This window comes from Mycothermus thermophilus (assembly GCF_041956435.1).
Source record: "Mycothermus thermophilus strain CBS 625.91 unplaced genomic scaffold VTJ04scaffold_7, whole genome shotgun sequence".
NCBI lineage: Eukaryota > Fungi > Ascomycota > Sordariomycetes > Sordariales > Chaetomiaceae > Mycothermus > Mycothermus thermophilus.
The window spans coordinates 1,932,526-1,958,560 of record NW_027191433.1 but is presented as its reverse complement, the minus strand read 5'-3'; the positions used below and the strand labels follow the sequence as shown (position 1 = coordinate 1,958,560).

At 56.5% G+C, this 26,035-nt stretch overlaps 9 protein-coding genes and 1 non-coding gene across 10 annotated transcripts; 6 read left to right on the top strand and 4 right to left on the bottom strand.

Annotated features, from left to right (window-relative positions):
• Window positions 1-96: 96 nt before the first annotated feature.
• VTJ04DRAFT_10269 (uncharacterized protein) lies at window positions 97-1,419 on the bottom strand (the record flags this gene model as incomplete). The annotated part of the gene is made up of 1 exon (XM_069357989.1): window positions 97-1,419. One exon carries the CDS (start codon window positions 1,417-1,419, stop codon window positions 97-99), a length of 1,323 nt encoding a protein of 440 aa, XP_069215003.1.
• Window positions 1,420-1,677: 258 nt separating this feature from the next.
• VTJ04DRAFT_10268 (uncharacterized protein) lies at window positions 1,678-2,040 on the top strand (the record flags this gene model as incomplete). The annotated part of the gene is made up of 1 exon (XM_069357988.1): window positions 1,678-2,040. The coding sequence occupies one exon, from the start codon at window positions 1,678-1,680 to the stop codon at window positions 2,038-2,040; it is 363 nt and encodes a 120-aa protein (XP_069215002.1).
• Window positions 2,041-2,845: 805 nt separating this feature from the next.
• Window positions 2,846-6,555, bottom strand: VTJ04DRAFT_10267 (uncharacterized protein; the record flags this gene model as incomplete). The annotated part of the gene is made up of 2 exons (XM_069357987.1): window positions 2,846-6,255; window positions 6,324-6,555. 2 exons carry the CDS (start codon window positions 6,553-6,555, stop codon window positions 2,846-2,848), a joined length of 3,642 nt encoding a protein of 1,213 aa, XP_069215001.1.
• Window positions 6,556-10,086: 3,531 nt separating this feature from the next.
• VTJ04DRAFT_10266 (uncharacterized protein) lies at window positions 10,087-11,203 on the top strand (the record flags this gene model as incomplete). Its single annotated transcript, XM_069357986.1, has 3 exons — window positions 10,087-10,309; window positions 10,383-11,127; window positions 11,185-11,203. 3 exons carry the CDS (start codon window positions 10,087-10,089, stop codon window positions 11,201-11,203), a joined length of 987 nt encoding a protein of 328 aa, XP_069215000.1.
• A 658-nt stretch (window positions 11,204-11,861) lies between these two features.
• Window positions 11,862-12,865, top strand: VTJ04DRAFT_10265 (uncharacterized protein; the record flags this gene model as incomplete). Its single annotated transcript, XM_069357985.1, has 2 exons — window positions 11,862-12,486; window positions 12,555-12,865. 2 exons carry the CDS (start codon window positions 11,862-11,864, stop codon window positions 12,863-12,865), a joined length of 936 nt encoding a protein of 311 aa, XP_069214999.1.
• Window positions 12,866-14,338: 1,473 nt separating this feature from the next.
• VTJ04DRAFT_t139 lies at window positions 14,339-14,436 on the bottom strand. Its single transcript has one exon. It is a non-coding gene; the product is annotated as a tRNA-Ser (tRNA).
• A 2,531-nt stretch (window positions 14,437-16,967) lies between these two features.
• Window positions 16,968-18,789, bottom strand: VTJ04DRAFT_10264 (uncharacterized protein; the record flags this gene model as incomplete). The annotated part of the gene is made up of 4 exons (XM_069357984.1): window positions 16,968-17,099; window positions 17,162-18,007; window positions 18,064-18,426; window positions 18,484-18,789. The coding sequence occupies 4 exons, from the start codon at window positions 18,787-18,789 to the stop codon at window positions 16,968-16,970; spliced, it is 1,647 nt and encodes a 548-aa protein (XP_069214998.1).
• A 769-nt stretch (window positions 18,790-19,558) lies between these two features.
• Window positions 19,559-20,289, top strand: VTJ04DRAFT_10263 (uncharacterized protein; the record flags this gene model as incomplete). The annotated part of the gene is made up of 3 exons (XM_069357983.1): window positions 19,559-19,878; window positions 19,955-20,135; window positions 20,239-20,289. 3 exons carry the CDS (start codon window positions 19,559-19,561, stop codon window positions 20,287-20,289), a joined length of 552 nt encoding a protein of 183 aa, XP_069214997.1.
• Window positions 20,290-21,922: 1,633 nt separating this feature from the next.
• On the top strand, window positions 21,923-24,524 carry VTJ04DRAFT_10262 (uncharacterized protein; the record flags this gene model as incomplete). Its single annotated transcript, XM_069357982.1, has 5 exons — window positions 21,923-22,004; window positions 22,066-22,484; window positions 22,673-22,816; window positions 22,874-24,394; window positions 24,465-24,524. 5 exons carry the CDS (start codon window positions 21,923-21,925, stop codon window positions 24,522-24,524), a joined length of 2,226 nt encoding a protein of 741 aa, XP_069214996.1.
• A 222-nt stretch (window positions 24,525-24,746) lies between these two features.
• On the top strand, window positions 24,747-25,886 carry VTJ04DRAFT_10261 (uncharacterized protein; the record flags this gene model as incomplete). The annotated part of the gene is made up of 1 exon (XM_069357981.1): window positions 24,747-25,886. One exon carries the CDS (start codon window positions 24,747-24,749, stop codon window positions 25,884-25,886), a length of 1,140 nt encoding a protein of 379 aa, XP_069214995.1.
• Between the last annotated feature and the right edge of the window lie 149 nt (window positions 25,887-26,035).

Genomic DNA, 26,035 nt, shown 5'->3' with positions numbered 1-26,035 from the left:
ACGTTTTCCAACCAAATACCATACACGTCATGTACATATATACAGGTGATCCTTTTCCTTTTCTCTATCCATACATACAACTCAAGCACACTCCCTCTATTCCGTCCTCTCCGATGCCTGGGCATCCTTAAATATCTCATCAAACGACACAATCCTCGGCGGTGTCGACAACGGCGTCACCACCGGCTTCAGCACGCGGTTATCCTCCAGCACTCCCGCCAACCGACACACCGCCCACCTGGCACCGGCCACGCCGGCACCGTCGCCATTGGCATCCACATCTCCGGCCGCCGTGACCCAAATCTCCTTCTCCCACCCCTTTTCAGCGCCTTCCAACCACTCCGAGCTCCCCGCTTCCACCTTCCTCAACTCCTCCCACACGTCCAAACACACCCCCTCCACCCTCGCCTCGGCATGCTGCTCCTTCTCCTCCGGCCTCCCCTGCGCCCTCCCCAGCTTATCCGCCTTGGTCAACACCACCTGCGTCCTGACCCCACAATCCCTCAACAGCTCCATCACCATGCGATCCGCCTCCTTCACCCCAGCGACAGCATCAATCAGCAGCACCGCCCCCTTCAACATCGGCCTGCGCTGTAGGTACTTGATAATCTCCTTCCCCCACCCCTCTTCCGACCCCATCCCGTACCCGGGCATGTCCATCAAAATCAACCGAAACTGCGGCGGCGGCTCGGCGACTTCCTTCCTCCTCTTCGACCTTGCCACGGTGCGGCCATACAGCAACGCCTCCTCCATCTCCTTTTTCCTCCTTGCCTCCTTCGCCTCGATCGCTTTCTCCTGCGCGAACTGCCTTTGCTGCTTGGTCGGCAGCCCGAACCCGTACGCGTTCATCGTCCTGGTACTCCCCGCCGTGCCGCTCGTGACGGCCAACCCTTTCTCGCGCGCGTCTTTGCCCCACGACCGCGCGGCTTTCCGGCCCCCGACGCCGGCTAGCGCGTTGATCAGGGTCGATTTGCCCACGTTGCTGCGCCCGAGGAGGCAGATTTCCGGGGTGTGCGAGTTGATCGGGACGTCGACGAAGCGCGAGGCAGCGTAGAGGTGCCGCGGGGCTTGGGTGGTGAAGATGTCGGTGGCGGCGAGGAGGGAGGTGGGGTGCGGCGAGGGGGAGGGGATGGCGCGCTGGGAGGGGTCGTTGGAGGGGGGCGGGAGGAAGGAGATGCATTCGGGAGAGGGCGTGGCGCGGGGTTGGATTGGGGTGCGTGGTGCGTAGTATTTGGAGGGGGATGGGCGGAGGGCGGTGGAGGAGAGGCGTTGGTGTTGTTGTCGTTGGGGAGACGGGGTGGGGTGGATGGTGGGTTGTTGATGGAGGAGGAGGGCCTGGCGGGGTGGGAATTGGCGGGAAGTTGAGAGGGTGAATTGGGTTGGCCGTAGCCGGGTTGGTATCCTCGTTGGTGTTGTCATTGTGGTGGTTGTGGTGGTGTCAAGTTGGAGGAATTGAGGCCGAAGGTTACGGGAGGTTGAAGTGAAGGAGTGGAATTGGAGCTGTTTCCATGAACTTTCATCGGCAGGTTGCTTATCGATAAATGATAAGGGATAGGGTTGAAGGTGCAGCTCCAACATTTGTCTGTCTCATCATTTTCCCAAAGGCTTCCAACTTCACTTCTTCCCACTACCACCACCACCACCTCACTCCTCAATTAACTCCAACCGACCTACACAATGTCATCCCCAACCCCTCTCCGCACCCTATACCGCAACCTCCTCCGCGAACTACCCCCGCGGCCCCTCCTCTCCAACCCCCGCGCGCCCCTCCACCAGCGCCTTCGCGAACGCTTCGAGCAGCAGCAACAACAGCAATCCCAATCCCAATCCCAACAACAACAACAAGACCCCCAGTCCATGATTGCCCAGGCCGAACAGTATCTGGCCTACCTGCGCGCCCAGCGCACCTATGTCACGCTTCTTGAGCGGTACAACCCGGGCATGGCCCTGGAGCAGGACGAAAAGGTCCGGTTGACGGCGAGGAGGGTAGGGATGAACTTGCCCAAGACGTATGGCGAGGAAGAGGGGGAGGGGAAGTGAAGGAGTGGGGAGGTTGGGATTTACTATCAATGTCAACTTGGGAAAAGGATTGGGTTTTCGGATTGGGTTGCTGGGGCTATGGGTTGGTTGAAGGCGACGGTTTAGGTTTCATGGAGTTTGGGTCTTCGAAGTCAGGTCTGAATCAAATGTTTCTTCATGGGACTGGCTGGGGAAATGACCAGAGGACGAGAGGGCCAGGGTTGGCCAAGATGAGCTCTACCTAGTCAGAGCAGACGGAGCCATATATGGGTGAGTATTTTGGCCGTGGCAGCAGCCCTTTTCAACTGGACCATGCCAAACGCTGATTCTTGTCCAGAAAACCCCGAGGTTCTCTCCACAATTGTTACTTGGACTATGTCGGTGTTTTCATGCCCACTGGTTGCATCAGTTAACTTGATGGACGGGAGGGACACATGGTATCCGCGAGAATCGAGGACAGGGGCGACAACCAAGCCCTTCAGCCATTGAAGCAAGCCCTCCGCTGGATAGTTCCCCTGAGCTCACGACAGTCTCCAGACGACACAAATGACACATCTCAACGGAATCGGGCTAAGACAAGAAAATAAATGGTATTACTTTTGACCAAAGCCTACCAAATAATGCCTTCTTCATGCGATCCTGAAAAACGAATGCTCCATCCCCAATGCCATGATAATATCCCAGCCTCTTCACTCCCTGAACCACCTACCCAGCCCAAGAGAAACCAAAAATCCATCTCCCCATTTCACAAGTTATCAAAAAAATAAGGGTATATACTTCCATAGGCACCTCTCAACGCCACCATATCCAACCAACCGAACCTCAATCAAACCCCTCCCACACCCCCCTCCTCAAAACTCTCATCCCACCCTCCCGTCTCCAACAACCACCCCCCAACCCTCTCCTTGACCGTCGCCACCGTCTCTCCCAGCGCGCTATTCCACTGGTCCTGCACCACCCGAACCTTCTCCTTCAAATCCTCCGTCAACCTCCTCCCCTCCTCCTCCCTCATCTCCTTGACGCGTGCCGGGTCCCTCCCGTCCAGCTCCATCGCCCGCGCCTTGGCCGCCACGCACGCCTCCTTGACCTCGTGCAACAAACACAACAGGTTGGTCTGGCTCTCGATGAACTGGTACGTGCTCTTCTCCGCGTGCAGGAGCAGTGAGTACAGATACTGCAGCGGGTGGGCGTGGTAGCTGGGGTTCTCGGCGAACTCGGCGGGGGGGATTTGGACTTGGAACCCTTCGAGGTCCTCGGTGGGGATTTTGTCTAGCAGCCGTTTCAAGGGGGGCGCGATGTCCCAGAAGGCGTTGAGCTGCACCTCCACGCCGCGGACGACCGTTTCCTCCACGACATCCCGGAACTCCTGCGTCCGGTGCAGCACCTCCTCGGCGTGCTGCTGCGCGCGCTTGGCGGCGTCTTCGACGAAGAACGCCTCCGCCGACTCGACCTTGTCGGTCTCCCCCGCGAGCCGGTACGGCACCAACACCATGTCGCGGTACCGATCGTTCCGCTCCGACAGCAGCTCAAACAGCCCGCGGTGCAGCGTCTCGCGCGCCTCAAAGATCCACTTCAGCAGGGTCAGTTTTTCGAGAAGCTCGGGCTGCTCGTCGCCCTGCTCCTGCGGCAGGTTGGGGTTGCTCTGCCGGGTCTCGTCGAACAGCCTGCTCTTGAGCGCGTCAAACAGCTCCGTGGCCTTGTTAATCCGCGTCTGCAAGATCTCGTTGAGCGGGACCACCACTTCCGCTTGGAACTCGTCAAAATCGCGCTTCTCCAGGTCCCGAATGGCTGCGTGCTCCTCCGCTTTGGCATCCGCCTCCGCCGCCGCGGCTTGGGCATAGTCCATCTTCCCCGCGGCGATCTGTTCCTGCAGGTGCGCACGCACCCGCTGCCGGCGCTGGCGGGCTTCTTCGGCGGCCTCCTCGCGCGCGCGTTTGGAGGCTTGCGCGAAGCGGGTTTTGATGGCGTCGATCTCGGACATGTCGCTGATGGCGCGCACGGCGCTGCGCGTCTCGGCGAGCTCGGGGTGGTTGTTTTCCACGGCTGGGTGGTGGCGCGGGTAGGGAGGCGGGAGGGTGACGAGGCGGGAGACGTCGAGGTGCGCGGGGTTGGGGGTCGGAGGGGCGGAGGCGGTGGAGGAGACCAGCGAGCTGCGGGATTGGGTTGTTGGGTTTTGAGGGGGGGTGGTTGTCGGGGGTGCTGGGGCGTTGTTGTTGTTGTTGGGGTCAGGAACGTCGTGCCAGCCGGTTTTTTCGGGCGGGTAGGAGGAGTTGCTGTTCTTGCTGGAGGACGCGATGGCCACGGCCGCAGGAGAGGGGTGGGGGTCGTCGATCCATTGCAGAGCTTCGCGAGCCTCTTTCGGGACGCCCATGTATTTGGACTCGCGCTTGGAGCGTTCGAGGCGCCGGCCGCCGGCTGCCCCGACGGAATCCGTCTCCCACCACCGGCTTGCCGGCCGGCCGCGGGAATCTTCCTCGTCAAGCGCGTCGCTGACGCTCATGCTCAGGATGGGCGAGAGGGATGGCATGTAGTTGGTGGACGGCCAGTTTTGGGTCGGCGGCGGAGGGGCCGGTGACGGGGATGCTTGCTGCTGCTGGCCGAAGCTTGTCGATCCGACGGACGTCCGGTGAGACGGCGGTTCTGACCCTGTCGGCTCCGCCTCCCTCCAATCCGCCGGCATCGGCCGGAACAGGTCCCGGGTAAGATCCAAAATCTCCGACCCCATGGCCGCAATGGCGGCGGAGTACCTCTCCCTGCGGATCCGCGACTCGCTGACGAAAAACTCGGCAAACAGCCTCACCCGCTCCGCGTCATCCGCGGCCGCCGCCTCGCGTTGCGCAAACGCCGTGAACCGCTCCACTGTGGCCCGGCAAAACTGCTCCGTCGTCTGCGAAAGCACCGCCTGCTTCGACAGCGGCAGGTAGGTCGGCGACTGCGGCGCGCTGGGCGGCATATCCGGCCCGACCATGCCGGCGCCGCGGTGTGAAGACGACGACCGACTTCCCGTCGGCGGCGTCGGCAGTGCCTTGGGAGCCATGGCGTGATGGGTCTGTTGCTGATGTTCGGGCTGCTTGCCAACAGCGTTGGGCGACATCCTCGTCGGGGTAACCTGTCCGGCCTGCATCTGCGCCGAGCCGTCCATGGCGCGAGGGGTGACCGAGTCCGGGTCAAGCTGCGGATCGCTGTTCCTCGACGACCTCGGCGTGCCGCGGCCGATGGTCAACCTCCTCTGCAACCCACCCGACGACGGACTGGGGATCACAATCTCTGAAGGCCGGTGGGAGGCGTCAATCGACCCGCGCCCGGCCCGCGACCGGCTCTCGCTCCGGCGCTCGAGGAGCGTCTGCGCCTTCTCGCCGCGGACGGCAGGACTACGGGTCAGACCTCCGGCCGTGCTCCCCGTCGATTCCGGCCTCTGGCTGCTAGTGGCAGAGCCGCTCACGCCGCTTGCGGCGCTCGAGGTCTCAACCGCCTCGACAGCGCCTGTGGCCGTGTGGGTCGACGACGCCTCGCTGGTCGGGGCTGGGGGCGGTGGCGGCGCGGCGGGCGGGCCGGGGAGGCTGTCACCTTCCCTCCAGTTGGCCGGGGTCGGGGGCACCGGGCCCAGGGCAGCGACACCGCTCGGAGGCGGCCTTCGCGTCGGCGGGGAGACGATGGGATCGCTGCCGGAGGAAACGCGCTGGGCGCTTTGGGAGCGAAGGGCGGATGGCGGGGGACCGGGAGGAGGTGGCGGCAGAGGCATGCTCGGGTCCCAGCGCACCTGGGACGATGATCGCGACCGGGCCGAGGTCGGGGTGGACACGGCGGGCGTCGAGTTCGCGCGGCGGGCGCCGGGGGCCATGACTTGGGACGCGTCGGAGTCGGTCCGCTGGGGGATCTGGAGGGTTAGAGGTGCCGCATGACCCGGCAAGGCCCGGGCCATGATGCTGCTGAAGGACCGGGTCGGCGGGGCCTGCTCGGAGCTGCCGGACGGTTCGGGGTCTCGCCTCCTGCTGAGCGACGGGAGACCGAATCGGCGCTCACGGGAAGCTCCTCGGGCGTTGGGGGGCGGGGGGAACGACGTGTTGGCGACGGGAGCCGGGTCGACGCGCTGGACCGGCGGCGGTGGGGCTCGGGCGACGGACACGTTGGCCGCTTGCACTCCCCCTCCTCCTCCTCCTGGGTGGTCGAACGCCATGCTGACGGGGCGTTGACTGCGGGGAGGAGAGTACGGCGGCGGAGGCGGCGGCGGAGATCCTTCGCCAATGTGTGAATATGGAGCACGATACAGATACATGGTTTGTTGTGGTGACAAAAAAACTCACCCTGAGGATCGGCGTAGGGACCAGCAATCGGGGAGGAAACCCATTCCTGGGGATTGTAGGGCTGGATGGCGCTCAGAGGGGTCTGGCCTGACGAAAAGGCGCCGTGGGAACTCACGGACAAGGCCGACACTGGCGTGTTGACCGAGTGTTGGAAGCCGCCTAGAGATGCCGTCAAGAGGGGGTTGAGGCCGGCACGGAGCCGGGCTGTGGGATCTCGCGACGAGCTCATCATGGTGGGCAACAGGATTCTTGAGCGAGTGTCCGTCGGCGGTTCGATATTTCTATGTTCGTGGTCCGATCCTGCTGCAAGTCTCGTCCGCTCGACGGTGATGGAGGTCTAACGGGCCGAGAGTGCCTCGACCGGACGGTGCAGGAGACTGACCTCGTGGCACGATCACCACGCCATCAACGCCGACATGCACAGAGGGACTCAGGCTGAATGAATATGGAGCCGTTTCGTTTGCGGGGGTGGCGACACCGAGGAGCTTCTTTTGTCGTTGTCAATCACTAGGAAAACGGCCACGACACGACGACGACGACAACAACGACGGTCGCCGGCGCCGGAGACAAATATCAAGGCCGAGCTAATAGGTAGATGGTCAGAGTGTCCGAGGTGAGGTATGGTTCAATAGGGTTGGTTCTCCCCGAAGCGCGGCTGCGGCGCAAGGTAGTGCAGGCTGCAGCCGGTGTTGAAGCGGGGAGCGTTGCGGGAGTGTCAGTGCAAAAAGAGAGATTGAAGATCCAGGGTCCGGTCCGAGCGAGGGGAAGGGGCCGAAAAGAAACTCTCACAGACAGAGAGACAGGCACGGGGTGGCGGCGGCCGTTCCGCAGCAGCAGCAGATGCAGAACCAAAACGCAGGCCAGACACCACGCGCAGCACGGAGTAGTGTAGAAGGGGACGCAGAGAAAGAAACGTGTGTCTCGACGTGAGGCCCCTAGCCTATCAGCACCCCGGTGGGATGGGAGCGTCCTGTGGTTCTCCGTCCGCCCCCCGGTGGGAAGTAGATTAAACCTGTCGACGACGCATTGAGGAGCGGGAGCCAGCCTCCCGCAGTAACGTCGGGTGGTCCGGGGGGGGTAAAAGAAAGCCTGGAACCTTGGCGAATAGTGATGTGCTTCCCAAAAGGGACGAGTCCCGGAGGGTGGTGTTGCGCTCCGAAGACACTGTTCAGGTGAAAGAGAGAAAAGACAAGCCGGAAGTTGGCCTCGTTGCAACGGTGCAACCTTCGGAGCCAGGCGTCGGGGACGAGGGGCGGCCAAGGAATGCTGCGCCGTTCAGGTCAATGTATCAGTAGTGTAGAACCCCCTGTCTGCCGGCCGGCGTGCTCTTCTCGCGACGCGACAGCCGAATGCTCCTCTGGTGTCTGTGTGTGTTTGAGGAGAGCAACAGAAGCCAGCACCTTGACGGGGCTGCTGTGATCACCAACGAATGCCGTTCTGGTGCTACGTATGGAGTATAGTATGTCTGTCGGATGTATGTAGACAGGCAGCTGAACCCGGTAATTCGTCAATGTTTCGCCGTCTGCGAGGGGGGTACACACAGACACGAGCAGATCTGCACGATGCTCGCCAAAGTGATTAACTTTCTGTGCGGATCACCACGAGTCGAGCGTCTTCGGTGATTCCCAGGTCGCCGAGTCGTGTTTCTCCTCTCAGCAGCCTTGTGATGGTCGTTGGCCTGCGTGGGGTGTCGGTCCCAAGAGAGAGGGAACTCGACGGAGAGACTTGGACTAGCCAAAAGGGGTTCGACCCGGCCCACGAGCAGAAAGCCACCGTGGTTGGATTTTGGGCAGCCGGCAAATCTATTCTTGGGTCAAGGTTTCTGGGCAGAAGAGCACGAGGCGGCCATGATTCGCTGGACGGGTGTGTCTTGGTTGTGATGCTCGCTGCCGGCGCTTAACTCAGCTTGGCTCGACCTTGGCGCATGATCCGTCTGCATCGTCTGCATGGCCGGGCGACATTGTGTGCAGAACGCGAGTCAGCATTTGGGAAGCTTTATAATCCACGGGTTGGACGTCAAATTGAGGCTTTTTACGAGGGAGCGAGTGTGAGGGTGACGAAATATCTGAGTTGCTTAGTTTATGTATGTCCAAGTATTGAAGCACTTGACTTGGAGACAGCAAGAGTTGGCAGTTCGGTCAGCAACTTCAACACAATGAACACCACATTCCACTTGAGCCAGTCAAAAGAACAAAATAGCTGGCGAACGGTGACGCCCAGGCGGACCCATCCGTGACCGGCCCAGGGCCCAGGCCCCCCCCCCCCTGGCGAAGGCTTGAAGCCATTCCCGAATGCCGTGCGCTGAATGCTTCTCCACATCTTCCAGATCGCGGGGATCGCTGACGGGTGGCGTTCGTGACAGGTGAAAGTCAAAGACCAAAATAGAACCCTCACAACTCCAACGGGAGCGCATGTTGCCGATTCGCTGAGTCGGCCGTGTGCTGGATATTGGGAGGCTCGGATGGTCCATGAGCCGAGACGATGGTAGTACAGACACGTGCGTTGTAAACTCATTCCTTGCCCGACGTCGAGTTCCTTGAATAGCATCACGTCGAGGCCAAGGCATGGTCTCGGTGATTATTTAGGTGTCCTCCACGTATGGTGACAGGTGATGTTAATCAATAGTCCAAGTTGCCATGGCAGCGACAGCGGCTCACAACATGTCCGGCGGCACCTTGACCGTTTCCAGTAACAAACACCAGTCGAGGTGAAAGGGGTAGAAGTAGAAGACATGCATCCAGGTCGGCATTGCTACTGTGCCATATGCATGTCCCGATGGCACAGCAAAGCAAACCGGCCGGAGGACAGGCCTCGGTCAGTCAGCGGATAACGGTTGACATAAAGAGACTGCAGTCCGGGGCATGCCGGGATATGCATCGGATCGGATGCCTTCCAGGTTATCGGAGCACCGGGGCAAACCTGGAACGGCCGACCCGGAGAGTGCGGCCACCTCCGATCCGGAGGAGCCATCAAGATCTGAGAATGTCGTCCATGCCCTGGGTGTTGAGTGTTTCTTGCTTTCTCATAATTCCTGAGAAAAGACCTGATCAAAGCAAGGGCACCTAGGTAAGGTACGGAGTAAGGAGCCCAGATGGGATAGAGGAGAGGGATCTGCTGCTGTGTTCGGGCAGTCATTTTCCTTCTTTTTCTTTTTATCTCTTCTTGTTTCCCCCGTTGACATATGACTGCTCTCGAGAGACTGTCGACAAATGAGGGCGTCCACGTCTCAATCGAGTCTCTTCTCGAGGAAGCATGTGCTGGTTGCCTGAAACACCCTAACCCTGGCCAGCCTGAAACAGCCCCGCCAAAGCGGTGACAGTTCTGCCCCTCCTCCCCGCCCTCAGCGAGGCTGGATGGGCCCTGCTGAGTTTTCTAGAGCTTTCCAGGCTCCGACGCTCACTTGGCCCCGTCTTTTTGTTTCTTCCTTCTTTTTGGGCGACCTCGCCCCGAGCCTCAGCCCAACAAACAACACCAACACCAACAACAACCACCATCTTCAACTCCCAATCCGCCCTCCATACCGTCGCCAACCGCTTATTCTTTCGGTACGTCGCCCATTTCTGTCGATTTCCCGCGCCAATGGCTCCGTGATGATCATTCCAGCTGGCACCAGTCATAGGATAGACTTGTACTCCCTTCCTTTGATGACAAGCTGCGGTCCACCAGACCACTTCTGATCGAGCCTGGATTTGTCTTCTGTTGTTCATTCTGTCACCGTGGACAATCGCTGACTTGAAATCACAGTCTTACAACTCCAACCAAAATGGTCCTCCACAACCCCAACAACTGGCACTGGGTCAACAAGGACGCCACGTCCTGGACCCGCCAATGGTTCGAAGACAACCTCAAGAAAATCGAGGCGGAGGAGGGGGATGTCAAGGCCAAGGTCTCCAGGGTCATCAGCATGAACGGGGATGTCGAAGTGGCGCAGCGGAAGGGCAAGGTCATTACCATCTTTGATGTCAAGTTAACCCTGGAATACACAGGTACGTGTTCCCATGTTCCTGTAGAATATAATCCCATTGTATTCCTCATGAATGCCAACCGTCGGGTCTTCAGGGTCGACTCCGGACGACGACGACGTGACCGGTACCATTACCATCCCCGAGGTGTCGCACGACCTTTCCGAGGACGAGTTCGTCTTTGAGATCGACGTCTACAGCGATTCCAAAGAGAAGCAGCCCATCAAGGACCTGGTCCGGTCAAAGATCGTTCCCCAGCTCCGCAAAGAATTCCTCAAGCTCTCTCCCGCCCTGATCGCCGAGCACGGAAAGGACATCCAGCACGCCCCCGGGTCCAACCCCTCAAGCGGCTTCTCCACCCCCAAGTACCACCCGCCCACGGGTAACCAGGCCAAGAAGGCCGAGAACACGGGAATCATCTCCCAGACGACGGGCACCACCATCGTCAACACCGTGACCCTGACCGACACGGACGAGTTCCGCACCACCGCCGAGGAGCTCTACAAGACCTTCACCGATCCCCAGCGCCTCGCTGCCTTCACCCGCGCCCCGCCCAAGGTATTTGAGGGCGCCCAGAAGGGCGGCAAGTTTGAGCTGTTTGACGGAAACGTGTCTGGCGAGTTCCTCGAGCTGGTGGAACCCACCAAGATCGTCCAGAGCTGGCGTCTCAAGCAGTGGCCCGCCGGGCACCACTCGACGCTGCAGATCGAGTTCGACCAGAACGATGTTGATAGGGTCACGGTCATGCGCGTCGAGTGGAAGGGCGTGCCGGTGGGCGAGGAGGACGCCACCCAGCGGAACTGGAGGGAGTATTATGTGCGCAGCATCAAGCTGACTTTTGGGTAAGTGCTGACGCTGCTACGTTTGCAAGTTTTCCTCAGACTGCTAACCGCTTCCAGCTTCGGCACTGTTCTCTGAACGTGGGCATCGGGTAGGGATGATGGGAAGAGACGGCGTTTCGGTGAAAAAGGAAATGGATGGCATTGAGATGGGTATGGACGGGCATGAGGATATGAGGATCATGAGGGCGGTTCTTCTGGACACTCATACAACAGCCACCTAGATCCTTGACCATGGGACCAGGGCAGGCTTCATTCTATATCATGGCATTTGCCGGATCGACCGGCTGTCTGGCGGGTCCTATTTAGATGGAAACTCGAATAGATCTGCCAGGTTTCACAAGCGTTGGTCTGCTCGGTTGTCGTATGTGTTGTGAGTTGTTGTTCCCAACCCTTTTTCTCTTGTGGATGAGGGGAGAAGGCCTCTGGGAGGGAAGCAGTCATGAGAAAGGTTGACTGCCATGTTGACTGCCGTGGCCGTTTCCTCTTACTTCATCAGCTCATGCCAGTTCACCGGGTGCGCCTTGTCCTCTTTCCGTGATCATGACTTTTATGTTCAAAATGACTTGGTCGCTGTCTTTGCTGGCATCCTTCCACAGCATACCTGAAGCATCACTTACCTGACATATCACCATATTAGTTTACGGACCGCTCACACCATTAAATATTCCACTTATCCTGGGCATCTTTCGACCGCAGTTCAACCCATTTCAACCTATCTCCAAAACCCCACAACCATGGCTTCGTCCAACAACCCCATGCTACCCCGGCCGCCGCCCATGACCGCGAAAGAGGTGCAGGCCAGAATGGAAGCTTTACTGGCGGTCCTGGTAACTTCTCTTTCTAGCAAGGTCGACACACCAGACATGGTTGACCGCCCCGTCGAAGGCTTTGATGCGTACTGTCCAGGCGGCTACTGTCCCATCAACGTCGGCCAGAGGCTCAAAACGGACGTGGGTCTTTTCGTCGTCCACCACAAGCTGGGCTTCGGGCCATCGTCGACCGTCTGGCTGGTGGAAGGCAAGACCCCCTGTTGCGAGGAATCATTCCATGCCCTCAAGATCCTCCGCGCCGATTTGAGTCAGGGGTTCCGCCATCATGAGGAAGAGGTTCTTACGCTCCTCGGACAGGCAAACACCACGACACCACGCTATCCGCATATCATCTACTATACTGGCCAGTTCTACATGAACAGTCCCAACGGCCGGCATCTGTGTTTCCTCCAGCGCCCTTATGGTCCAAGTCTCAAGGACCTCCGCGTGCTCCAGGGGCTAACGTACCAAACGCGGCTTTGGGTATGCGAGCAGGTGGCGTCCGCTCTCGAGGCTCTGCATAACTTAGACCCCACGATATGCCACTCAGGTAACCTCCGCCTCATCTCGATCACATCACTTCCTGTTTCCACGCTAACAAACCCAACCCCCGTCCAGCCATCAGACCCGAACACATCCTCTTCGAGCTCCCCACCACCCCCATCACCGGGACCGCCAGCATCAACAGCACCCTCGGCCCCATCCGCACCCACGCCATGCCTCACATCAACCTCCTCCTCTACAGCCCCCGCCGTCCATACTACCTCATCGCCCCAGCCGAGTTCAAACTCCCCGCCCGCTCCCTGCACAAGATCGTCCTCACCGGCTTCGGGCGCTCCTTCATCGACCGTCGCCCCACCACCACCGCAGCCGCCAACCGAGCTGTTGCCACAGACAACGAACCCGCCGCTGCCGCTGCCGCCCTGTAGGAATGGTGGCAGTACACACCCCGCACGCTCCTCCCCGTCCCGTCCTTCACCCCGCCCGAGGTGCTGTTTGGGTTTCGCCCCGGCCCGCAAAGCGATGTCTGGCAGGTCGGCGCGCTGATGCTCAAGCTGCACTTGCTGGACAGGCGGCCGGGGTTTGACGCGCCGGAGGTGAGGAGTAGGCCGGGGTGGTATGTGGAGGAGGTGTTGAGGTGTGTTGGCAGTTCGGGGTCGAGGTCGGTGGTACCGGGGAGTTGGAGGGGGCGGTTTATGAGGGGGTGGAAGGATGGGAGGAAGGAGAGGTTGGAGAAGTGGGAGGGTGAGAGGAGAGGGGTGGTGAGGGGGTTTGATGGGAGGGTGGTTAAGCAGGAAGTGAAGGAAGAGGAGGGTGTTGGGGATGATAGGATGGCTATCAAGGGGGAAGTGAAGATGGAGGATGCTCAGCCTGACGAGGCGGCGTCGGAACGGTGGACTGTGGTGGACAAAACCACTGGCCTGTTCCCTGCGGATGTCAACACCTGGTGGGAATGGCCTGAAGGAGTTTTGCCGTTGTCGGTGACGAAGGATGAAACACCCCCGACAACAACGGGCCCAACCAACACCGGCAACCAAGGCATCACTTACACCAGGATCACCAACACCAACACCAACAACATCGCCAACACCAACACCAACATCAGTGCCAACAACGACGGGATGACCGAAAAGGAATCCTGGTTCACCACCTCCCAGCCATCCTCCCCGTCCCTTCATCAAACCCTCTCTCGCGTCCGTTTCTTAGGCGCCCACTTCGGCGTCATGGTCAGCCGCGCACTAGAAGCCATGCTAGCCGTCGACCCGGCAAACCGACTGCGCGCGGGGGACATGAAGAGGTGTTTGGGTGATTTGGGGGCGATTTTGGAGCAGTGTTTTGGAGTGCCGGTTTGGGACACGGGTTTTTTGGAGTATGATGTTGGGGGAGAGGATGAGGGGAATCGTTGTTTGGAGTTTTGAGGGGGGGATGTTGAGATGAGAGTTGGCGGGGTTGAGTTGGAGGAGAAACTCTGGCCTTGAGAGAGTTGGTTGGAGTGAGTGCCTTGTTGTGTGGTGGAGTTTGGATGGAAGAGGGGATGGGACAGCGTTGGTTCTTGGTGGAAGGCAGTTTTGATATGGGTTATGGGTTGATGAGGGGGAAGGTTTGAAGATGCGCTTTGGGTAGGTTTGAAGTCGTATTTTTGAGGTTAGTATTGAGTTGTTTGAGCTATGGATTGAGTTGTTGTTGATGTTCCTGGTACTCGGGACTCAGGCGTTCAGTTGAACAGCATGGGTCAGACCCAACAAATACTAAAACATCACCAGGATGAGACCCGTCGCAAGAGCCTGTGTCTCAAAAATACTTCATCTCGTGCATAAGGAAATAACTAACAGGCAAAAACACAACAAACAATGCTCCAGCGAGGTTTATTGTTGCTGGGCAAAAGAGAACCGCAAAAGTTTCGACACGAGTCGGATTTGAACCGACGCCTCCGAAGAGATGAGATTTCGAACTCTGGGGTATTCGAGTCTCACGCATTAGACCGCTCTGCCATCGTGCCTTGGCCTGTTTGGTGATTGGCTGGGTTGGAATGGACATTGATATCGTGGTATCAGTGGAGTTGCTGGTGGACTTCGCTGCTGCTGTCGATAGGTCGGGTGTGGACTCCACCTTAGAGCAACCTGGAACTTCAAGAGAGAGTGGTGATATTGGGGTGGGAATACAAAGGTCATTAACGTAGTATACTTCATAGGAGATGATCAGAGATAGGTTTTACTGCATCTGCTTTGAAGGGGCTGTGTCTGTGGTGTGACAACTGTATGTATTCTTCCGCCGAGATATGTGTGCACAACCCCTGAGTTGAGCCCTGAATTGAGCGCTTCGAGGTTGGAGGCTGAGAACTTCAGGTTGGGAACAGCATCCCAACGGATGGGAGAGCCAGTTTCATGTGGATGAAGAGCATCTCTCACTTGGAGACTCTGAGGGAGTGTTTGAGTGGACTGCCGGAGTCGAGATTTTGTCTTGGGAGATGAGTAATACCCACGGGTCTCATGAAGTCAGCATGGCTTCCGGGTTATCAGGTGCCTAACTGTCGACGCCGTTTCTCAAGTGTCGATTCATCATGGTTGTGGCACATAAGTCGGGGTCTATGAGAGCATGACCAACTAAGATACCAGCCAGTCGACTTCAGTAGGTACCTAGCTACGCCATCCTCCTCTCCTCCCCCCACGAATTTCCCCGGATCCTGCCCTACTTCAACCCCTCCGCCACATCAAGGAGCAAGCGTCCAAGCCATGTCACTGCCCGACCAACTCCATCTCCCCAGTCCGTCCATCAAATCCCCTCCCGAAACCTCACCCTCCGTCCACCACCTTCCCCAGTCTGACCAACCCTTGCCTGCTCTCTGTTGCCCAGATTGGTAGCCCCAATGAAGTGGTACAAATCCCCATTCGTCAGCTGTTGCCCACCTCGCTGGCCGACAACGTGGCCTCCTGGTAGTCTCCGGCGTTGATTGGGTCGGGGGTACGGCGTAGGACGGCGTGCTCTTGGGTTCCTTGTCTGTACCCGGTTCGGGTAGTTGTACTGCGTTGGAGAGGGGTCGCAAAGGCAGGAAAAGAGGATGCCCATCTTGAGGTGGTCGGATTGGGCTGGGTCGGGTTGGGTGTTACTGGGTATGTAACGTGGAACGAAGGTGTTCAGAAAGAGTTGTTGTTGCAGCACATTTGGTGAGGGTTTGTTTGGAACGAGCTCAGAGTGAGTGTAGATGGTGATACCATGGTGTGGTATTGTGAGGCCACCTCAGCGAATGGTCGTGAAACTGGAGAAGGAAGAAGGGTTGGAGAGAGAAACGGTGACTGGATTTAAGTTGGCGAAGTGGACTTACTTGATCGAGGCTCTTTAACACTGCTCCTTTGAACAGAGCCATATGATCCATCATGATGAGATGGTTCGTTAAGTTGTAGCCTGGCTTTTGTTGACGACGGTGAGACTTGTGGTTGTCTTAGATACCGATACTGAGAAGAGAAAAGTTGGGGTCTACATCCACGTCATGGGACTTTCGAGTCTGAGACGAAGAGGTACTTAAACACAACCTGATTCTAACGCAAGAATGCAAAGGATACATCATCTCAACCGTTCCTCAAAACCCATCAATCGTCGCATGATCGCAACACAAACCCCATCGCCTACCGACCTAACTCACCCACCAAAGACTCTTATGTTTCCCCAACTCATCCCCTTCATCACCACTGCATCAACGGCACCCCCACATAGATATTACTATTATCCGAACGCCGCGTAGCTTCTGACCTGCGCGGTCTGACCCCAGTTCCATCGTGGTAATAAGACGGGCCAGGAGGCAGAGGCGCGGGACGCGGTGCTTCGTACTCTGTCGACCTCCTGACCGTGCCGTGGTTGACGTGGTACCTCCTTGTCACGCGAGGTTGGGGTGGGGAGAAGGGATCGCTGAAGCAGGAGAAGAGTGAGCCCATTTTGAGGAGAAGTGTTGTTGGCGGTTTGTTGGTCGAGTGTTGGTGTGTAGGAACTGAGGAGAAGGAATTGGTGGGTTTGATCAAACGGGGGGAGAGAAAAACAAAGGGTTGGTTGAGGGAGACATTCCTGTTGAGTATATGGCTGTTTGGATCCAGGATTCTAGCTGTTTACTTAGTCTACAAGGTACATAGATGGGAAAAACACGAGATCCTGATAAGGGTAGGGTTGGCGATGCTGTGGTCATCTGCTTGCCAGGTCAGAAGTCAACATACCGACATGCCTTAAGACAGTTACGATTTAACAACTTTAAGGGGGCTCTGATGAAAGCGATGACGCATTTCTAGTTGACATAGAGAACATGATACTTTGGCGGCTGAGTACCCTATCTAAGAAGACTTGTGTTTCAGGGTTGAGGACAGCGAATCTCCTACGTCTCAAGTCATGGAATGAGCCAAGTGTACAGCAGTTGAGGTCATCTTCAAACTGATTCGTGAACAACTTGAAGTACTTGGCAAGTTGTAAAGGAGAGGGATAACGCCAGCTATCTACAACAGACACAACCAAAGAAACTTGAAACAATCCTCTACCATGTCAACATGACTACGCCGAAACCTCCACCCTCTTTTCTGGTTTGACAATTTCCCTGAGGCTGAACCGTGTGATGAAGTTGTGCTGCTTGACGAACCACGCGTTGACAATATCCCACTCCGCGTTGGGGTCATCAAGCCGGATCTGTACCAGTCAGTATGTTCCCTGAGCCAAATACCGTTGGGGAAGAAGGGATATGTCCATACCTCAAACCGCCTCAACATCGTCGGCACCAACTTATAAATCTCCAACAACGAGATATTCTTCCCAATACACGTCCGACTCCCCATCCCAAACTGCAACATCGTCCCGTTCATCGTCTTCACCCTCGCCTCATCCTCCGGCCCCCTCACCTCCCACCTCTCCGGCCGATACACATCCACGTCATCCCCAAAAATATTCTTATCCCGATGTAACACCCACGCCGAGCACCCCACGATCGTGCCCCCCGGAATCTTCCGGCCAGCAATCTCGATCCCCCCCTTCGGCACAACCCTCTCCATCGGCAGCCCCGGCGCGGGATGCAGCCGAAACGCCTCCTTGACGCACATATCCAGGTACGGCAGCACCGTCTGGCTCTCGTGCCACGTCACCAAGCCCGTCTCGTAGTCGGAGAACTTGCCCGCGCGCGCGGCGTCGTCGATCTCCTTGCGCAGCCGTGCCAGCGCGTGCGGGGTTTTGAGCAAACAGTAAAACACCGCCGACAGCGAGATGGCGGTGGTCTCGGACCCGGCGAAGGCCATCGACACGGCCATGGTCTGGACGAGCGTGTCGGTCATGAAGTCCGGGCGGGCCTCGCGTGCGGCGAGGAACTTGGAGAGGAGGTCGGGGGATTTGACCAAGGGTAGTTGGTGCTTCTTTTCTGAGGTGGGGAGGACGGGCGAGGAGCTGCCCTTCTTGCGGGCGGCTTCGAGCTCGGGGAGACGCTCGGCCATGCGGGCGCGCGCGAATTTGGCCACAGGGAAGGTCGCGTCCAGGAGGCCCCACTCGGAGAGTTTGAGGTAGATAGGGTTTTTGAGGAAGAAGCGGTCGAGGATGGGGATTTGGCCAACCTGGTGGGAGTGGTCAGCGGAGGGTTGTCCTCAGAGAAGGGATGGGGGAAACGAACCGGCGCAACATAGAGGAACAGCTTCGTCAAATACGCCACAATCCCATCAACATCCTCATTCCGCTCGATGAACCCGTGCCGCTTGCTGTAAGTGATCTCGCCGATGACGTCGAACGCATAGAACTGCAGCCAGCGCGTGAAATCGCAGGCCTGGGGATTGTCGATGTACAAGCGCTCCGTCTGCTTGAGGAAGAGACGGGTCGTGTTGTCGACGAAGGGTTCATACTGGACCAGGGCCGACATGGCAAACGCTGAGTTGACGCAGCGGCGGAACTGCATGTGGAAGTCGTTGTCCGTGGTGCTGAAGAGGGAGGGGAGGCTGTGGCCTTTGACGACGGACTGTTGGACGACGTAGAAGTCGGACTGGGTGGGAGTTGGCCATTGTGTCGCGAGTTATGGTTCTAAAAAGGGGGAACTGACCTTGATGAAGCCCTTGTTCAGCCCGTAGATGGTCTTGAGGGCCTCAGGGTCTGAGAAGGAGAGGGTGTTGGGACCGAGACGGACGACGGGGCCATACTTTTTGTGGAGGGCGATGTGTGTCCGTTCAGGGCGGCGCTTGTAGACGTCGATGAAGCGCCACCAGTCGGTCAGGGAGGCCAGGAACGGCCCTGGATATTTGTTCAGGCCATGATAGTACCTGTTTCGAACCAGCCAGAGGAAGATGAGTCCGAGGCTGATGACCGGCCAGTGCTGGGTCAGCACCCCGATGATGTGGTCCGTTATCATCCTAGGCGTCTTCTGCTTTGCGTTCGCCGTCTACCTGAATCTTCTAACGGTCCCCTGTGTATAAGAGAGAGTATACTGGGCTCTTCGACCTGGACAGGGGGAATCTCTTTGTTGAAAAGGCGTCCAAGGTCAAGGCAGGTAGGTCACATGAAGAACGTGGGGGATGGAGCAAGGCAAGAACAGAGTACAATAAGAGTTGTCTAAGTATCAATCCGAGAGATGGGTTCCATGGGGGTGTATATTTGTCATGGCCTTTATCTCAAGGAGGGTGACTACCTTGCCCGGGGCGAAGTGCCGAACTGGAGACACGGACCTGCTCGGGGTAGGGTGTCCGAGCAGCCAGCCGGCCGACAAGGCATATCGGGAAGATGAATGGCAATCTATCGCCCGTTTGACGACAGACACATGGTTTGATCTCTTGAATGGTGACTGCTGATACTGCTGCACGTACGATGCCGGTGAGTTCCTGAAGCGGTATCATCTTCGTCATGAGGTAGACTTGTGTTGACCAGGAGCGAGATATGCTTCATCCTCATTCACATCTGTCTCAGGCCTGGAGGGTGAAGGATCCATGATGAGGAGGGACGAAACCACATGCCGAGACACGACGGCTCCGGCCATGACAAAATGGAAGACAAACTGCCTGCTGGAAGATCCGGGGGTACCTTCGGTGGAGGATTTACGAGCCGAAAATCCATGTGTAAGTCATAGACCTGGCCTGGCAGCACTAGCAATACTTCACACCCACAAGCCGAGACAAACCCGCCTGATGCCGACGCTGTCCGCTTCTGGAACCCAGCGCAGCTCGGTTCGGGAGCGATGGAGGGTACCAAGGAGGGAGGCGAGCTCAGAAGCCCACGTCATCGTCGCGCAACAAAAGGGCGGTGGTAGGAGGAACAGTATTGACATTCAGATGCGGTCCGGGACCATGGACACGCCGAGTCCGACCTGGGGAACTGGATTGCCGGGACGCCCAGACGCGGGAAAAGGGGGGGTTCCCGGTCCCGCAGACGCGAGAGTGGAGACGATGCTGCAGGCGAAGCATGTTCTCGGGAACGGCATCCATCAACCATCACGCACCGTTGTGGTGTAAGTGAGGGGACGATGTTTGGGACACACGCTGGGCCGTTCTTTCACTACACCCACAGGCTGGTCACACCAACAGCCATGTGTACAACCACACCAACCAGCATCCTGCCCCTCCAAGCCTGCGGATCCGTATCATCGGCAGATGTCAGGTCCAATCACTCAGCTGGGGTCGGGGGAGTCAGCCCCAGGGAACTGCTGCGGGTTTGGCCACGCGGGATCATATTGTCGGCTGGGCGAACACCTCATGGTTGTACTGTGTAAGGTCGGACTGTCTCCATCCTTTCCCCCACACAGGCATGTCATCATCTTGGCAGCGGCTGGAGGGTTTTCACAGCCTCTATGTCCCGTCTCATTCTTTAGCCAAAACTCAACTCTTCTGACCTCATCGATAGCCGAGGATCGATTGGTTGAGAAGAGAGGAAGAGAGACTTTTTTGAGTGCATTTAATATCTACCAAGTCAATTGTGAAGACATTGAGTCGTGGACTTGGGTGACACAACTAAGAGGCAGAGCATCCAACAGGCTGATAAAAACAACAATGTTGTTCCTCGTACCTATTGAACCAACCGTGAGAGGCATGAGAGGAGATATGCCGAAGAAGCCAGTCCAAAGGATGGCATGACAAACCTCGTCGAGTAATGCACTCGGGATGTTGACTCTGCATTTGTTTTCGACTCTCCCATGTCTATGTACCCGGATGCCTCAGTCAAAAGACGGCTGTTGAGTGAGCCGTTCGTTGGAAATGATGACTCTTCGCCAAATTACCAAGACAAAGTCAAGCACTCGCCGGAACACGAAACCAAAGAGAAAACCTCAATAAAAGAAGGAAACTCAGTGAGCTGAAACAATAACGAACAGGAGAAACACCCTTCAACTCAACCTCAGGCAGGCCAAAGTTCCCCCACATGTGCCGAATCCGAGGTCCAAGCCGTGGGGCGAAGTCTTGCATTCAGCAGCCAGGGGTCTCTTGGAGCGTTTCGGCAGATAACTTCCAGCGGATCCCAGCGGACCCAGCGGAAATGCCACCCGAAGGCCCAGGTCAAGGGATGATTACATAATCCCTCTGAGCGAGGCGAAGATGCTTTGGTTTCTGAACATCTGGATGTCTGGAGAAAAGTGGTAGGGAGGACTCCGCACGCATGGAGGAAAGCGCCTATAAATCCTAACATACCGTAGGGGGAACATTACAGGTCGGGAAAGCCTTCTCATCCAGTCTTGCTGGAACGCGAATAGGGGTTCTCCTATTTACGAACAAGCCTTCTCCTGGAGACAAGGCTTCACCCTCAACCAAGGCATCCACCCCTCGCCAACCACCTGCTACAACCACCACATCTTCTAATATCAACGGCCGTCTCCTTCCTCAACAACAGCTTCTTATTCTGTTTCGTGGTTTCCAGCATGTGTGTTTTTGCGTGGCAATCAATTGCGTGGAGTGCCCGTGTTCAATCCTCCGTAACATGTATTATTATCGCGTTGTCATTGCAACGAGTCCCGTAGTAGAAAAATGAAAGACTTCTTCCGCGTATCAATCTGAGAAAGCAGAAACTCAGGTTAGCACGCGGGAGCCTGCCATTTTGCCCTCAATATACATCATTTTGCGTTAGCGTACTGCAGAAAGGGTGGAAGACTTGTTCTGATTAAACAACACATTTGAGAGTACTAGGCTTCATCGTATCCTCAATTTCCCACTGTGATAAGAAGGATAGCCTTATTACTTGGAAATTCTCCCTCAAATGATCTGAGATACCAGCCATCACCACCCATCCAAAGAGGTCATAAGTCAGGAATTGGCTGACCAAATGCGTTAAGGCATCTCTCATCAGACCATGCAAGGTGATCAGCTGGCAGACAAGGCAGCCAAGTCAGGCCATGAGCACAGGAGGCGCTTCTAATCGATTCTATTGTTTGTGCCCAATCTTCCCGTCGTCGCAAGGTGTATGAGATGCCTTGCTACCATAAACCATCCGGAACAGCAAGTAAATAGATCGCACCGATCCCATACGTTCTACGGCTTGGGGATACTTGTTATTAGCGCATCCGAACGATGGGGATGCGGAAGTTCTGGAAGAGGCTCTCTGGGAGTCACCATGGAGCCTCGCCAACTCCCTGTGCCACGCCGTCGACAGGTATGTTGAGTTTCTGCGAAGGCACCATAAAAAACTGCTTGCAACTAACATGCTCCGGCAGCTGCTCAATCATTCCACCTAGATCGTGCAAATGACGGGTTCAAGTATGCGCGTCCCTCCGCCTGCTCGCCCGGCGCTGCCATAACATCGAAAACACCGCCTCCTGTTCTGTCGGCTGAACCTGCACCCGAACCACGGCCGACCAAATTCCCAGAGTCACCGCTCCCTGTTATTTCCAAGTCCGAGCAACTGTGGAATGCCGCGTACGATAGACTCGAAAGGGACGACAGAGAACTTGTCGAATCGTATGTAAAATGTCTGGAAACGATTCTTGGAGGCAATTCGGGCGCTGCCACCGACACCGACCTCCTAACCGAACTCCACGACCCAGTCAAGCGGCAAATGTATATGAGGAGGTTCGTGGAGGAAGGCCGCGCGAAGATTGCCAAGGCATCCAAGATCATGAGCGGAGTTGGGGATGTAATTGGTTTCGTCTTGTCTGTTCGAGAAATCATTGACGGGGCTGTCCGAAGCGCGCCGCAGGCTGGGCTTCCTTGGGCCGCACTCCCTTGGGCCGGTGTTTGTCTTGGTCTCCAAGTAAGTACCTAGGGATCTCGGAGTCTTCCTTTAACACTCCTTTGTCATTGTACCTACTAACATGCCACCAGATGCTTCAGAAACCTGGACAAGCGACAAAATCTAACCTTGCCGGTATCGCCCATGTCATCTCCAGAATGGACTGGTATTGCGCCCTCACAGACCATCTCCTGAACAAGGACAATATTGCCGCTGGCGAGGACTTCCGAACAGTCGTATGTCAACTGGAAAAAAGCATCGTCGGGCTTTATAAGGCTCTCCTCCAATACCAGATGAAGAGTATTTGTTCCTACTATCGCAACCAAGGGTTTGTCTTTCTGCGCAGCATGCTCAATCTGGATGACTGGGACGGCGATATGAAACTGGTTACCAATGCCGAGGCTGCCATCCAGAACGACGTTGGTCAGTTGTTCCAAGAGCAAACCAAGACATCCTTAAGGGCGCTGTTGAAGCAGTCTGAGGAAATGAATCATCGACTTGGTGACATCCATCGGGACATTCAAGAATTTATATCGTTGCAGAAGGACGTCCGCAGGGATGCGATCGAGGCATCGTGCCGCAGAGATCTCCGAGTGGTTGACCCGCAAGACGACATGGACCGGATCGAGAAGAGCAAGGATGAGCTGCTCGATGACGCTTACAACTGGATCCTTCGCACTCAAGAATATGCAGAATTCACAAACTGGGACGATGGCGAATCTGGTCATCCGTCACGCCGACTGCTCTGGATAAGAGGACATGCCGGGACAGGGAAGACAATGCTCATGATCGGCCTCATTCGCAAACTCTCATCTCAACCCGCTGCCCTGTCGCCAGGCATTTCCTTCTTCTTCTGCCAGGATACCGATGCAGCATTGAACACCGCCACCGCCGTGCTCCGGTCATTGTTCTGGCTTCTCCTTCTTCAGCAACCACAGCTCATATCTCATCTCCTGCAGAAGTACAGAGAGTCGGGCGCCAGTCTCTTCACGGACAAAAATGCCTTCATCGCTCTGTCTAAGGCATTCCGAAATACGTTGATGGATCCTCAGTTGTCACCGGTGTACCTTGCGATCGACGCACTTGATGAGTGCAGAGAGGGGCGGTCGGAACTCATCGAACTCATCTTGACGTCTCTCACACTCTCTTCAAAGGTCAAATGGTTGGTTTCTGGCCGCCCGGAAGTTGACCTTCGCGCTGCACTCAAGGGCCGCGACACTACCTCCCTAGACGCTTCTAGCGTTCTTGTGGAGCTTGATACACAGCGTCTGGAAGCGCCCGTCAACGCATACATCAACCACAAACTCTCAATGCTCAGGTACCAAGATGGATACGATGACGACGACATTTTGAACCAAGTATCGGATGAAGTTCGCACACGAGCAGACAACACGTTTCTCTGGGTCGCCCTCGCGTTCAAGGTCCTGGAGACAGTACATGGGGCGTACGCTGTCAAGCGGATCAGAGAAATGCCTCCGAGATTGTCTGAGCTCTACGGTCACATGATGACTAGGATTGAGGAACAGGATTTCATTGAACCTCAGGACTGTAAAACAGTCTTGGTCATCACCTTTGCTGCCTTCCGGCCGCTGTCCATCTTGGAGCTCTCCGCACTTCTAGGGATGCCACTGGGCACCGCAAAAAAGGCCATCGAGATGTGCGGCTCCTTTGTCACAAGCACTGACGGAACAGTCAACTTGATCCACCAGTCGGCAAAAGACTATCTGGAGAGGAACTTTCATCGACTTGAGTTAACCGAGCCCTCTCAAGCGCACAGCGAGATTCTCAAACGCTCAATCGACGCCATGTCCGCGGTTCTAAGACGCAACATTTACAACCTTGACTTCACCGCGGAACAAGAGGACATAACACCCCCCAATCCAGATCCGTTGGCTCCAATACGATACTCATGTGTCTTCTGGGCCGACCATCTCTGCTCCCTGAATAGTGACGACCCTAGGTTCCGCGGAGAGCTTATGGAGAATGGGAGGGTGTCTAAATTCATAGGTGAATGCTTACTCCATTGGTTTGAGAGTTTGATCTTGATGGGGGCACTTCAGAGTGGGCTCCACTCGATAAGAAAGATCTTGGATGTTGCTGAGGTATGTTGATGGTGCTGTATTCTTATGTGGATGGCTACTGATTCGTGTTCAGTCACAACCGGAAATGAACTATAAACTTACTGAAATGCTGAAAGACGCGGAGAAGTTCGTCGATCATCACGAATGGGTAATCCATTGGAACCCTGTCCAGATATACGGCACTGCCCTCGGTTTCAGCCCAGCCTTGAGCAAAGTGCGACATCAGTACTGGAAAGAAAGGCTGCCCTTCATCGACAACATTGCTGGTATCCAAGAAAACTGGGATGATGGCGGGCAGACGCCCAAGGGACGTAGAAACGAGGTTAATGCAGTCACGTTCTCGCCGGATGGCAAGACCTTAGCTTCCTGTTCAGACAATACGACAATACGGCTCTGGGATCCAAAGACTGGCGCATGCCACCAGACGCTCGAGGGGCATACAGACTGGGTTAAAGCAGTGGCATTCTCGCCGAACGGGAAGACGCTAGCATCAGCTTCAAAGGACAAAACAATCCGGCTCTGGGATACGATTACCGGCACGTGCCAACAGACGCTCAAGGGACATACGGGCTGCATCGGGACGGTGGTGTTCTCGCCGGATGGTAAGACCCTAGCATCAGGTTCAAATGATACGACGATCCGGCTCTGGGATCTGGAGATAGGCACATGTCAGCAAACGCTTAACGGTCATACAGATTGGGTCAGGACAGTGGTATTCTCGCCGGATGGCATGGTGTTAGCATCGGGTTCAGACGACGGGACAATCCGGCTCTGGGATCCGCTGACCGGCATGTGCCAGCAGACGCTTGAGCATGTATACGGGGTCACGGCAGTAGCGGTCTCGCCGGATGGTAAAAGGCTAGCGTCAGCCTTAATCTTCGATGAGACAATCCGGCTTTGGGATCTGGAGACTGGTGAATGTGAGCAGATGCTCAGAGTTTCCGGCGAGATCTCGACACTAGTGTTCTACAGGGATGGACAATGTCTCGAGACCAACCGAGGGCTGCTCAGTTTAGAGTTTGACGCTTCAAGTGGCTATGGGCCTGCAGAACCCGCTGAGACTGGTGCTCTTTTCGTCGGCCGGGATTGGATCACATGGGATGGGAAGCGGCTTCTTTGGATTCGATGGTATCGGACAAAGTGTGTAGCGGTTTATGGCCACACGGTCGTCTTAGGAGATGAGGCGGGGCAAGTGGTGTTCATTCGGTTTTCTTTTCCAGAGTAATGGACTTCTCTCAGGTAGTTGTAGTTGTCACGAGACGTTCACGACAATGCAGAAGTCTGGCAGGAAGACAGTCCAAGTCACGAGTCGGTAGTTGGCAACATTGGGCAGCGGAGGTCATATTGCATGAATGGGAACAAGTTGGTTCCATT